The sequence below is a fragment of the Nansenia antarctica genome (assembly GCF_963989245.1).
Source record: "Nansenia antarctica genome assembly, chromosome: 18".
NCBI lineage: Eukaryota > Metazoa > Chordata > Actinopteri > Argentiniformes > Microstomatidae > Nansenia > Nansenia antarctica.
Genome location: NC_137691.1, coordinates 20,589,777 through 20,603,130, shown reverse-complemented (window position 1 = coordinate 20,603,130; position 13,354 = coordinate 20,589,777). Strand labels below are relative to the sequence as shown.

Below are 13,354 nucleotides of genomic sequence, written 5' to 3'. Positions count from 1 at the left end.
TTTTCAGTGAGAAAATACAAATACAAAACACATGCATGGTCACCCACCACACATGCGCGCATGCACACTCATTTCACACATGCGCACACAAGCATGCGTGTGCACACACACACACACACACACACACACACACGCACACGCACACGCAGACGCACATGCACACGCACACGCACACGCACACTCACAGACACAGACACTCAGCCACACTGGGGAAGCAGCAGACTGTGCACTTTTGAACTCTCAAATGCAGAGGGCTTTAATAGTTGAAAGTAAGGTACATACAAAAGATCAAATAACAAAGGAGGTGTTTGTTCTCAGGTTCACAGTTCAGATGTAACAGCATGCTCCCAACATCATCATGGCTACAAGTACATTATAGACTCGCCCTCAGTCTCAGCTGGCCCTGTATCCCTCTGCGTACCTCCAGGTCAAACTCTATACTATAGTCTACACATTTAGGCTATAGCAATACTACTGGAATGTTCGGACAGCAGGGTTAACACAAAACTATGGGTTTGCTTTTTCAAGTGAGAGGTGTATGCACTGTTAAAAGAAAAGTCTAATACATCTGTAGAGGGAGAAGGTTAACCTAAATGTGTGCTAACACAAACTGTCCAGTACAAGTTGGCTGGTGATCTGAATTGTGGTATTGAGAGACATACATCAAACTGTATGGACCTCTGCTTCACAGATCTTTCTGGCCCACTTACATTTCTATTTGATCATTTTTTTCTTATTTCTGGACTAACTTCTACAAACATCAATGAGATTCTTTCGAAGACGGTTGTCTTGACGACGACAGCTACAATTCACAACCACACAATTCCCACCCGGGCTTTAGAGCTACATCAGAACAATATAAAAGTAGTAAAATAGACTGCTGCAAATTGTTTTGGATTGAAAATATCAATGAACAGTTTAAAAACACAATGAGCATCACATAGTACTCACGTTGAGTCACAACATGTATTGTATTGTATTGTATTGTATTGTATTGTATTGTATTGTATTGTATTGTATTGTATTGTATTGTATTGTATTGTATTGTATTGTATTGTATTGTATTGTATTGTATTGTGAGTAAAACTACCACCCAGGTTTGAGGGTTAGTAAAAAACCTCTCACTTTAAATTCTGAATATGATTATGTTATGACCCATGGTAACCAGAAATTGGAAGAAGGAATGTTTGTGTGTGTGTGCGTATGTTTGTGCGTGTGTGTGTGTGTGTGTGTGTGTGTGTGTGTGTGTGTGTTTGTGTGTGGAAAAGAAAAAGGTGAAATAAGTGACAGTTACTTTAAAATGTACAGCACAGACTCACATTACTTCAGTACACATAAGGGCTTTCACAGTGAGGGGGCTTTACTGAGCGGGTGTAATGTGACATGGAACACATAGTCTCTGTTGATCTGAGGGGTGGGTATGTGGTTGGGGCGGGGCGGGGCAGGGCGGGGTGGCAGGACAGAGCTACTTTGCGTTGGCGGAGTTGCTGAGCATCTTCCTGACGGCCTGGGCGATGGCGTCACGGTCGATGCCGTAGATCTTCAGCAGCTCACTGGGCTTGCCGCTGCGGGGAACGTGGGCCACCGCCAGACGCTGCAGATTGAACCCAGACTCGTTCACCACCGCGGAGCACACCGCCTCCCCCAGGCCACCTGCAGAACAGCAACACAGCACATGAGAGGGGGGAAGGATTGGGAGAGGGTTGGGGGGCGTGGCGGTGGAGAGGAATGACCCCTTACCAATCCACGATCACCTTCCTCCTCAAAGACCCTCATTGTATCTCCCCCTTCTATATTGTTGCCCTATCTCTGTCCCCTCCTCTTCCTATTCCTCTCACCCCCTCCTCTGTTCTGCTAGCCCTGGTCTCTCCTGGCCTCAGGGATTAGTCAGAGGGGGGATGCTCGAAATCAGACTGATTTTGGATGCCACACATCTTTGGTCCAGTCTGTCCTCTCTACCCACCCCCACCCTCCTCCTAACACACACAAATGCAGGCTGGGCTGGGCATGACAGTCTGTGTTATCTAGGTCACAGAAAGCCCCATGGGCACATGCTCAACTAAGGAAATCTGACAGCACTCTGCCTCTCTGGCCCTAACACACTCTCCCTCCCCAGCAAACAGAATTCCGCAGAATACCTTGGCTACAATGACAGCGGCCAACACACTGCGGAACCCTGACCAATGAGAAAATGCCACCACATCACGTCTCTCCCACTGATCCAATAGGAACATGCCACTACAACACACTCCACTGTCTGGACCAATGAGAGGACACCAGCCTCACTTGCTGTGGTGACGAAGCAAATTCCTATATGTGTAACGCATAGTGGCAATAAACGTTATCTCAATCTCAATCTCAATCTCAATAAATATATAATGCTAAAATGCCATTATGCCAGGTTGTAAGGAATATAGAATGTGTATAAACTCTACAATATGCCATTTTAACATACCTTCGTAGTAGTGATCTTCCACAGTGATGATGCGGCCCCTGGTGGTCCGGGTGTGGTCGATGATGGTTTTGGCATCCAAAGGTTTGATGGTGAAGGGATCAATCACCCTGATGTAGATCCTCTCTGTCAAATCAACAGTGTTTCAGTGGAGGTACAGGGTGCAGCTCCACAGAGAAGAATACTGAATCAAATTAATACATTGAACTCTATGAGCTATATTTGAAATACAGTGTTGAATCATTGCATTGTTAAATCATAATTTGGTGCTGACCTCGTTTTGAGTGACTCACTTAGGTCAATTTAGGTACTGACGGCTTTAGTCAATGAATTATCATAAAGAACAAATGTCCAAATAAAGTATATCAGATTAATGTATTGATCAGTGCTAATATTTCTGTTTAACTGATCTCATATTGTTTGCCTTGCATGCAAGGCCTCTACACAAAATAGACTAATATAAGATGATTCGAATGTTAGTAAAAGTTATTTTGCTTTGGTTCCACAATGTTGGCATTGTAGTAAAATAAGTAATACTAAAGTCATAAAGTGATGGTACTACAGTGGCCTCAATAGTGCAAAATGCTGTGCAAAGTACAAATGAGATTAAATGCAATATAATACAGTACAAGTAGTTAAGTAGTCAAGTAGTGTACAAGTCATCCAGTAGTGTGCGAGTAGCTACATGTCGTCCTGGCACAAAGTTCAAATGTTACCAAAGGTAATGTTTTAGAGATCAGAGCTAACGTTAATGCGACTGTTGGGATAAACAGACAGCTAAAGAGTGATAAGAACATATCATCTGAATAAACTGGAACTGCTGATAAGAACATGAGATGATCTGTGACCAGCACTAATGAGCTGACTCAATCTAGCCAATCGGAGGGCAGCCAAGAATGGCATGTGCTTCCCCTGCCAGGAAACGAACCCAGGCACAAACCGTTCTGTCACAGCTTCCCAATCCTCCTATCCACCATATAGTTACAGTAGATATTTCACTGTACTATACTGAATATCTATACTGTACCTTTCTTGAGCTGTTCAGCTGCAGCCAGGGCTTCATGCAGAGTCACTCCAGCTGCGACCACAGTCACCTGGTCCTCCTTGCTCTGGCACACCACCTGGCATGGACAGAGAAAGGTCAACAACGGGCCAATAGGCTCCAGCATATGTCACACACATCTCATAGTACCCAAGACTAGATGAGAGAGGTCCTGTCTATCATCACACCAGTCGATGGTCCTAGAATACCACAGTGAAAGCAGGCATTAAACCATCGATTGAAGTCATCATCTTGAAAGGTGAAGAAGGTGAAGAAGGTGAAGAGGAAGGTGGACACCAACGTGGTTTAGTCAAAGCCATGGTTAGATTGAGGAGACCCTTTCGGTCGGCAGCGGTGTACACCTCCACACTATTACATGCAATAACTGCTGTTACACAGCCCAGAGAGTGATGATGCTCACCTTAGCCTGGCCGACATGGAAATCCTCGTTGCTGTTGTAGATGATGGTATTCTCTGGGCGGCTGGTTCTGATGTAGGAAACACCCTAGGAAGAAAAAAACATATAGTACATCAACACAAATAACCCATTAACATAACATAAAAAACCACAGTAAAATGGAGGGTCAGGTAATCATGTTACGGCTAGTACCTTTGTGCTGGCAGCCAGCTCCACTGCCTTCTCAGTGGACACACCGTCACTGGGATAGAAGATGGTTGCAGTGGGGATGGACCTAAACATGGCCATATCCTCAAGACCCATCTGAGAGGGGCCGTCTTCTCCTGGAAGACGCAGACAGGAAGGCATACTGACACAATCAGATCAAGCTACAAGCCGGGGTGACATTCAGGAAAGGCTAGGTGAGGACTGACAGACATGCAGGTGTACAGACACATCACATTGACTGAGAGAGTGGCATGCAGTGTACCTGCACTAAAAGAGGGATACCTGGCCCCCCGGTGGCAGCCTCCAGGACAGACAGGGAGGGTGAGAGAGGGAGGGGCTGAGGGCTAAGAGCAGGACTTCAGAGGGTGAAGGGTGAGGAAAACACAGCATTAGAGAAAGAGAGAAAGGAACTGGGTCAACCAAACACGGGGGAGTCACTTTGTTATTTTTTTATTTTCGTACCATTTGAGTGTGTTCTGGGGGGTCAATAGACAGGGAGCATTGTGTGAGAGGGTGGGGGTCAGCAGAGAGTGGGTGGGGTTGTGAGGTGGCAGGCTGTAGTGCACGGAGGTTATGGTGTGTGGGTGGGTGGGTGTGTGTGGGTAGGGGTGGGGGGGGGGGGTGGGGGGTGCCCCAGCTTTGGATAGGGCACAGGTGGACTCACCGATGGACAGGCCACAGTGGGAGCCACACAAGTTGATGTTACTCTCTGAGATGGCCGCCATGCGAAGCTGGTCATAGGCGCGGGTGAAGAAGGAGGCCAGGGTGCTGGCGAATACTATGTTCCTCTCACGTGCAGCACAGCCCATAGCAACACTGACCTGGGGAGGGAGGAATGGGAAGGGGTCGTTATAAAGAACATAACATGTCGAGCAGGGCTAGTCCCTGTTGAACAGTGTGTACCTGTACTGTAACAGTCATGCAGCTTAAATCACCTTCTTCTGAAAGTGAGAGGAACAACAGGGGTTAGATCTTCCCCAAAGGAATGGCTGCTGAACCAATCATAACCAGAGGGAGTGGTCACTCCTCCCCAGGCCCAAGCCCAGTAGCCCATGTTACGTAAAAGTAAGCGAGCAGCCGTTCTCTCCCTAAGTGCATGAGCTTAAGGTCCATATGAGAAGAATAAGCAGCATGCCTCACTCGCACATTTCTATTTCCTGTTTCCTGTCTACAGAAACCTCACTGAGTTGAAACCTCAGGGGTGCCAAAAGGACAAGAAAGAAAAGATGCACTCATTTCAATGTCATATTGGCACCAGATGGTACAGTATGGCAAGGGCTGTTGTTCGTCTGTTATCAATTTAAAATCTTCCTCTTCTATCTAAGGTAACACTGTACATTACTAATGCACTAAACAGTATAACAACATTTTAATATAACGTTGGAAGTGGAATAATTCCTACCAAATTAACCCAAATACGCATTCAACATTTCACAGCTGCCTCTTTTCTCAAGCGTTCAATATTAACGACGCCCGAAAAATCTGTGTCTTTAATTTGAGTTTGCCACTTTCACGCTGATCTGCACAATCGACTTGATGACTATTGTCAAGCAGTCAGCCAGACGGCCCCGCCCTCAGCCCTGATTAATATTTCACCTCTCAGCATGCCTGTCATACACGCTACTCATCAGACACACGCATGACCTACATTTGAACTGGCTGCTGCTGGAACCAGCCAAACGGCAGGAATAAAAACTGGATTGGCTCTCCCAAAATGTTAATCTAAGGGCAGATATTGTAGGAATAAAAGCAGAGGCAGAGAGATGGGGGGGAGGGGGTGGGGGGTGGCAGTAGGCAGCAGCAGCAGCGCAGAGCAGAGCATGGTGAGGCGTAAGTGGGTCATGTCTTACCCCAGCGCTACATTATGGATGGACCGCCCCATGTATTATTCAGTAGACCAGCCTCAGAAACACAGACAAGGGTTTATTCGGCCAATCAAACCAGAGAGAGAGGGAATTCAGTCAGCATTGGACACAGAGTGAGTGAGGCATTTAATACAGCGAATCAGCATCCGAGGACTTTGGAAGAGGGCGTGTGAGTCAGCAACAGAGGGAGACAGGACGGCTAAGCGACCAAATGCTGCCACGTTTCTTTTTTTTCTTCTTTTTTTTTCTCTTTTAATCTGAGTACTCTGCGTTTCTGGATTAGTATTCTAGAATGGCTACAGTTTTGTAAACCCAGGTCATCTTATTTAAGCTCGGTCGGGGTACACAATGTTTGCCTGGGTAGAGGTTCCATCAGCATACCATGTTCTGCTGAGCGATGTAGCACTCCACGAAGCGGTCGGGGTGCTCGTTCTTGAAGATCTCTGAGTAGGTGAAGTTGTTGGTGTCGGCGTCCAGGGCCACAACACGCTCATTGTAGCGACCCAGTTTGGCCAGAGCCATCCCATAAGCCTTCCGTGTGGCAATCTGAAGAGAAAGTCACCCAGTCAGTCATTGAATCAATCAATCAATCAATCAATGGCCCAATCAGTCATGAACCAATCAGTAAATAAATGTGTCTGTCTTTCCATTCATGTATTTGTCATTATATCACAATTTCTGTGACAGTGTGACTGGTTTATGTACATTGAGAGCGTACAACCTCTTATAAGACATATATTGGGGCTTGTGACTCTGGACTGAGGGTGGCCCAAGTGTCAGATCCTTGTGACTGGAGTGAGAGCATACCTTCTAATGTCGATGTGTGTGTGTGTGTGTGTGTGTGTGTGTGTGTGTGTGTGTGTGTGTGTGGTTCCTAGGGTGATAGAGGACCCATGTGTATGTGTAGTTGAGAGTGTGTATGGTACTGTACCTTCTCTCCCAGTTTGTAGGTGGGCGCGCTGGGCATCCTGACGTTGCGCAGGCTGACTGGCGGTGAGTCCTCCGTGGGCGCAGCCGGGAACAGGCGCTTGCTGCTGTTCATGATACGGCCTTGCAGCTCCTTCAGAACCCCCTCTGCCAGGTCCTTGGGCAGAGGTTTGGCATGCCAGCCCAGCTTATCCTCCATAGCTGGCACAGACAACCATAACATCCAATAAATAGACGCATACACACAACATGATACTAATTTACACGTATTCTTCACACACACACACACACACACACATGCTGATGATGGAGAGCATTGTCCTCGACAGCGTCTATGAGTATGAGAAATAGGATGTAGCCATGAGTGCATGACAGTACCTGGGATGCCCTTGCCCTTGGTGGTTTTGGCGATGATGGCGGTGGGCTGGTGACGGGGCTGGCTCAGAGCCTTACACAGCTCCTCCACACTGTGCCCATCCACAATGATGGCGTGCCAACTACAGACAGCAACACACACATCAGGGCATTGATCATACATTTCATATGAACAAAGGGTACATGGAAACACATACACACAAAACACGATAGATTCGACATACAGTACCAGTCAAAGGTTTGGACACACTTCCCCATTCAATTGAATGAGGAAATGTGTCCAAACCTTTGACTGGTACTGTATGCCTACTAATATTTACATATGCTTTCACACATTCAGAGACTCTCTCTCTCTCTATCTCACTCTCTCTCCTTCTCCCGCTCTCACACACACACACACACACACTCTGCCACACACACTCTTACCCGAAGGCCTCGCAGCGCTTCTGGTACTTCTCCACGTGGTGCTGCAGGGGTGCTGGGTCGCTCTGGCCCAGGCGGTTGATATCCAAGATGGCCACCAGGTTGTCCAGCTGGTAGTGGGAGGCAAAGGACATAGCCTCCCATACTGCCCCCTCAGACAACTCCCCATCCCCCAGCAAGCAGTACACACGGTAACTGAGGAAGAGAAGTGGGTGGGGTCAGACAATGTGTGTGTGTGTGTGTGTGTGTGTGTGTGTGTAGGCAAGAGGTGGCACAATGAAATGATCATTCTAACCCACAGATAATGCTCCCTGACACCTTTCCAGTTGAACGGGTCCATTTCCTTTAACGTGAGGGAATGGATGGGCGAGTAGCCAACTGGGAATCTAGAAAGCTTGACCGCTGCCTATTTCTAGGGGAGTAGATAGTGACCTTCACACCTTCCTCTCTCACAGCTACTTTATTGTGTCCCCAAACATCTACATTGTGGCTTTTAGCCTCACACCCTCCTTTGAACAGAGCAAACACTAATCTTTTGATCAAATGGACTGTTAATCTGCTCCTGTCATCAGTTTCAACCACCACCCGCTTCAAATCCCTTCTCTACAAAAAAATCCATCCTCTTTACAATCATCCCTCCTCTACCATTTTTTAGAGCACATTTGTGAGAGAGAAAAAATATGTAAACTGAGCACAGTATGAGTGTCCTCTTTCTGACACAATCTAACCTCAATTTGAAATTATCTGGGGAATTTGGAGAAAATGGTGAAAATGATTCTGAACAATAGATTGAGTTCAAATTGAGTTCAAATGTAAACATGGTTTAGCACAGTGAATCTGATTCTGAGAGAGGAATCTGTCTGGATGTTAAAAATAACCAAGTGAAGGCTGCCGGGGCTGTGGTTATTAGAGCAGAAGAATCAGAAGAGCAGAGTGTGCAGCCATACAGCACCCACAGAACCATTCAACAAAAAAAAGAAATATCCACTACAAGCCTTCAAATGGCATTACTTCACTATGGCATTACAGAGCCCCTAAAAACCTATACATTACACAACCCCCCAAAATGTGTGTGTGTGTGTGTGTGTTTCAACTCTTACCTGGACTTGTCAAAGTACTTCCCAGTGTAGGCCATCCCACACGCCACGCCCAGGCCCTGTCCCAGAGAGCCAGTGGCCACGTCCACAAACTGCTGCTTCTGCACACAAACACAAACACACCCAGCAGCCTCCGCGTTAGCGACCCCTCACAGAGAGCACTTCTATCAAGAGTGAGGAGTCCCTGATTGACGGCTGACGTCAACAGTTAGCGGATTCTACGTGAGCAGGGGGGGGGGGCACTCACAGGTGTAGGGTGTCCCTCCAGGGTGGAGTCCACCTGGCACAGACTGAGCAGCTCGCTCTCCTTTAGGAAGCCCGTCTCTGTCCACATGGAGTACAGGGCTGGAGCAGCGTGGCCCTGAGGACAGACACAGGCATGTAGCAACAACATCACACTAGAACACTGTGACATCACTAACACACTGTGGTGCAGCCACCTGCCATTTAACCATTTAGCAATTGTTTCCCAACCTTTTGACAGCTGCAAGCCACAGTCCAACCATAAACCATAAACCATAAACCATAAACCATAAACCCGGGTGAGTGCCTCACCTTAGACAGGATGAAGCGGTCGTTGTTGGAGTTCTTGGGGTCCTCTGGGCGATACTTCATGGTATTGAAGAAGAGCACAGACATGATCTCTGCCACACTGCAACATGATGTAGGGTATCTGAGAGATAAAGAGAGGGAGGTGTTCACATCACACACGGATAACAGCAAATACATACAGTCAGACAGACAGACAGACAGAGAGACACAGAGTTGTGTGCACACAGACACGCAAGAGAGAGACACAGAGAGAGGGGAAAAGAGACAGAGAAAGTTCAAGACGAACCATCTCACATTAAGTCACTCACAGCGTCTACTCAGAGACTAACTGTATAACGAACCACTGTCTGATCGTGCCGATGCAGCCCAAAAAGGAAAGATGGATAGACTAATACTATGAAAGTCTGAAATAGCGCCTCAAAATTGTTATGCGGGCCATGTTCCAACCGAGCTCCATTGGCTCTTAATTCATCCCAATTACAGTGACGTAATCGGAGAGGTCACAACACAGACCAATCCCTGCCCTGACCAGACTAACGGCAGTGGAGAAGGACCATTTTGGCTCCGACGTGGAGTCAGGACAGAGTCAGGATTACCTCTATTCCTCCCATCTCCATCTGGAGACTTACGTAACCTAACCCGTTAAAATCATCCGTTGACCGAACAGATGCTCTCTGAAACACACAACTCAGAAAATGCTGGGAATTTTCCAAGCAATTACTTTCTTTTGTAACGAAATGAAAACGATTAAACATTCCTTGGCTCAGTATGCATGGCCGTTATACTTCAGCAACTTATTCATAGTTCATGTCTGGGCAAAGATGGAGCGGCAGTAATGCAGTCGAATTGAGACCTGACTCACAGTATCCACTGATAGCAACTCAAATAGCTACATATATACTTACCTCAATACATTCTAAACAGCATTCCATTTATTTACATTTCTGTGCTTATGTCCTAGAATTTCTGATACAGTACGTAATTAAGACCGTGTTTGATCATATCATTTATGAGCCTAAAAGGTGTTTGGACGTCTTTACCATTATTGTGATGAATCACTGAGTGTTTCCATTAGGCCTATGTTTAAAGTAAAAATAGTATCTAAACATTTTTTTTTTTTTTACAAAAGCCAAAAATGTATCAAATTGTAGGCCGCACTGTACATTTGCACGGTAGTCTACAATATAAAAATAAGTACTTTTACAGTCACGGTATCATGGTCACTTGGTCATTTTGATCTCCATCACATCTCCATCACATCTCTCTGCACTCACACACAGAAGGAGGATTAGGTTCATTCATTCATTCCCACTGATGCATATGAGAACAAAGGGAGAACATGGTGTTCCTTTTTCTTTTCATGTGTCTGCGTGTGCGTGTGTGTGTGTGTGTGGGTGTGTGTGTGTGTGTGTGTGTGTGTGTGTGTGCGTGTGCGTGTGCGTGTGCGTAAGAGATTTGGTGTGTGTGTGTGTGTGTCTGTATTTGTGTGTGTTTGCATATTGTGCATCCACATGTGTGATTGACAGTCTTTATACACTCTATAAGTGCATATAAGTGTGTGTTTGTGTTTGTGTGTGCGTGTGTTTGTGTGTTTGTGTGTGTGTGTGTGTGTGTGTGTTTCTATGAGTGAGTAGAAGGGACTTACCCGCTGCCTGCTGCAGTAGTTGCCTTGATGGAGTTGATTCGGAGACGGTTGGCGATGTTCCTGAGAGCCTGCACTGTCTGCTGGTCGGGTTTGTGGTAGTCCTCCATGAAGGCGATATGTCAAAGCACCACAGTCTCAGAAAACAGGACTGACTGAATGGTTCTGCACAGAGTAGTGTGTGTGTGTGTGTGTGTGTGAGAGAGAGAGAGAGAGAGAGAGAGTGAGATCTAGCAGAGAGTGCTCTGCTTGTGTGTGTGAGTGGCAGAGAGAGAGGAGGAGAAAGGAGGAGAGGCAGAATTTATCCTGTCGCACGCACTCACACACAGAAGGAGGATGAGCCAAGCGACGTGGGCTGGGTCTGACGGCCAGGTCGAGTGGCACTCTATGCTGGTTAGGACAGGGAGAGCGTGCACGTCTGTGTGCGTGCGTGTGAGAGGAGGGGGTCGGGGGGGGGGATAGATGGAGAGAGAGACAAACGGAAAGCAGGCCGGGGGGTGGGGGGTGTTGGGGGCGGGGGGCTCTAACACATTACCCCACTGTGGATGTGTGACTCTTGTCCTTTGTTCCTCTCGTCAACAGCGGTTGGATTTGTGTGTGAGCGTGGCTTTGTTTTGTGTGCTTATAGTCATTTGTTTGAATGAATGAATGAATGAATGAATGGATGGTCTTTATTGTCATTAATACAGTACAGGTACCAAACAACGACATTTAGGAGGGGGGGTTAGTTAATACGTTTATCAATTAGAGTTTGTGGAAGAGAGAAAGTTGTGTGGTTGTGTGTGTGTGTGTGTGTGTGTTTGAGAGTAAATGACCGAATGTAAGTGGTGCGCAAAGGTTTAAAGGTTTAAAGGTTTCATTTATTTGATGTGAGCCCTACAAAGGCTTTCTGAGAGGGATGGAGGGCAAGCATGTGCTGGAGAGAAGGAGAGAGAAAGAAGGAGAGAGAAAGAAGGAGAGAGAGAGAAGGAGAGAGAAAGAGGAGAGAGAAAGAAGGAGAGAGAGAGAAGGAGAGAGAAAGAGGAGAGAGAAAGAGGAGAGAGAAAGAAGGAGAGAGAAAGAAGGAGAGAGAGAGAAGGAGAGAGAAAGAGGAGAGAGAAAGAAGGAGAGAGAGAGAAGAAGAGAGAAAGAGGAGAGAGAAAGAAGGAGAGAGAGAGAAGGAGAGAGAAAGAAGGAGAGAGAAAGAAGGAGAGAGAGAGAGAAGGAGAGAGAAAGAGGAGAGAGAAAGAGGAGAGAGAAAGAAGGAGAGAGAAAGAAGGAGAGAGAAAGAGGAGAGAGAAAGAGGAGAGAGAAAGAGGAGAGAGAAAGAGGAGAGAGAAAGAGGAGAGAGAAAGCGTTTCTCTGTTTAAAGGACATATACTGTAGACTCCTCTCCTCTGGGAGGGCAGGTGAGGGACAGATAGGGACAGGATAGTGGTTGAACACAGATGCAGAAATACTTTTTAAAATATCAGGGTCAGGTCTGATGTCTTGAAATATTCATACGTGCAGCCACTACCTGTGATCATCTGCAACCTTAATCCTGTATCGTGGTATAGGATACTTATACAAGATGCAGAGGTTTATCTCTCTGAGAGGCATAACACCTTTATCTATGTCTTTTTATTCATTAGTTTAGTTTAGTTTATTAGTTTATTATATCGAGGACAATCCAAATACATGAACCATATAAAATACAGTAAAAAAGGCAGCGTTAGCCTAGTCGGCTAATTTTCAGCTGAAGTTCCCGGCCAGTTGCAACATGGCATCCTGAAAAGTAATGTCATTTGTTAAAATAAAACATTTAAATATTCTAATAACACGTGGCTGAGACAAGGTACCCCAACATCACACTTGACAAAAAACACAAGTAAGCAAGATTACAAGCGGCTAGAACAAACACCACCATTGTCTATTATCTTGTTAAATCTATTAAATCTTAATAATAATAATAATAATAAAATCTTATTAGTTAAATCTAATAAAAATGTATATAAAATTGCATACATGTTATGCAATTTTTTATTTTATTTGAATGGACTTAAAGGATGTATAATTGTTTCGTTATCATCGGGGCAGTGTATTTCCATATTGCCATTTCTTATCTCTTTTAAACACAGCATTTACATAAAGTATTTGACTGATTCAACCACACAGTTGATTCCCATATTTGCACTAGTGTACATCACTACTATAATTTAGTTAATAAGTTAATCAATTAGAGTGCTGTCCGTTTTTTATTTTATTATACGAGGATTCAACACCCTTACAGTACTTTTAAATGCGTTTGGGAAGTGAGCATGTTCTTTCTTTAATTGAGGATTTTGCAGTGCCGTTGTTGCACAGACAAAGAAGTGCATGGGTACAACGTGTTC

The 13,354-nt window shown here is 45.6% G+C and overlaps 1 protein-coding gene across 1 annotated transcript; it reads right to left on the bottom strand.

Annotated features, from left to right (window-relative positions):
- Positions 1-1,465: 1,465 nt before the first annotated feature.
- On the bottom strand, positions 1,466-11,110 carry tkta (transketolase a; the record flags this gene model as incomplete). The annotated part of the gene is made up of 14 exons (XM_080548126.1): positions 1,466-1,653; positions 2,456-2,578; positions 3,480-3,573; positions 3,916-3,999; positions 4,105-4,235; positions 4,784-4,940; positions 6,366-6,530; positions 6,916-7,112; positions 7,290-7,408; positions 7,713-7,904; positions 8,810-8,907; positions 9,054-9,167; positions 9,362-9,479; positions 11,004-11,110. 14 exons carry the CDS (start codon positions 11,108-11,110, stop codon positions 1,466-1,468), a joined length of 1,887 nt encoding a protein of 628 aa, XP_080404252.1.
- Positions 11,111-13,354: the final 2,244 nt, after the last annotated feature.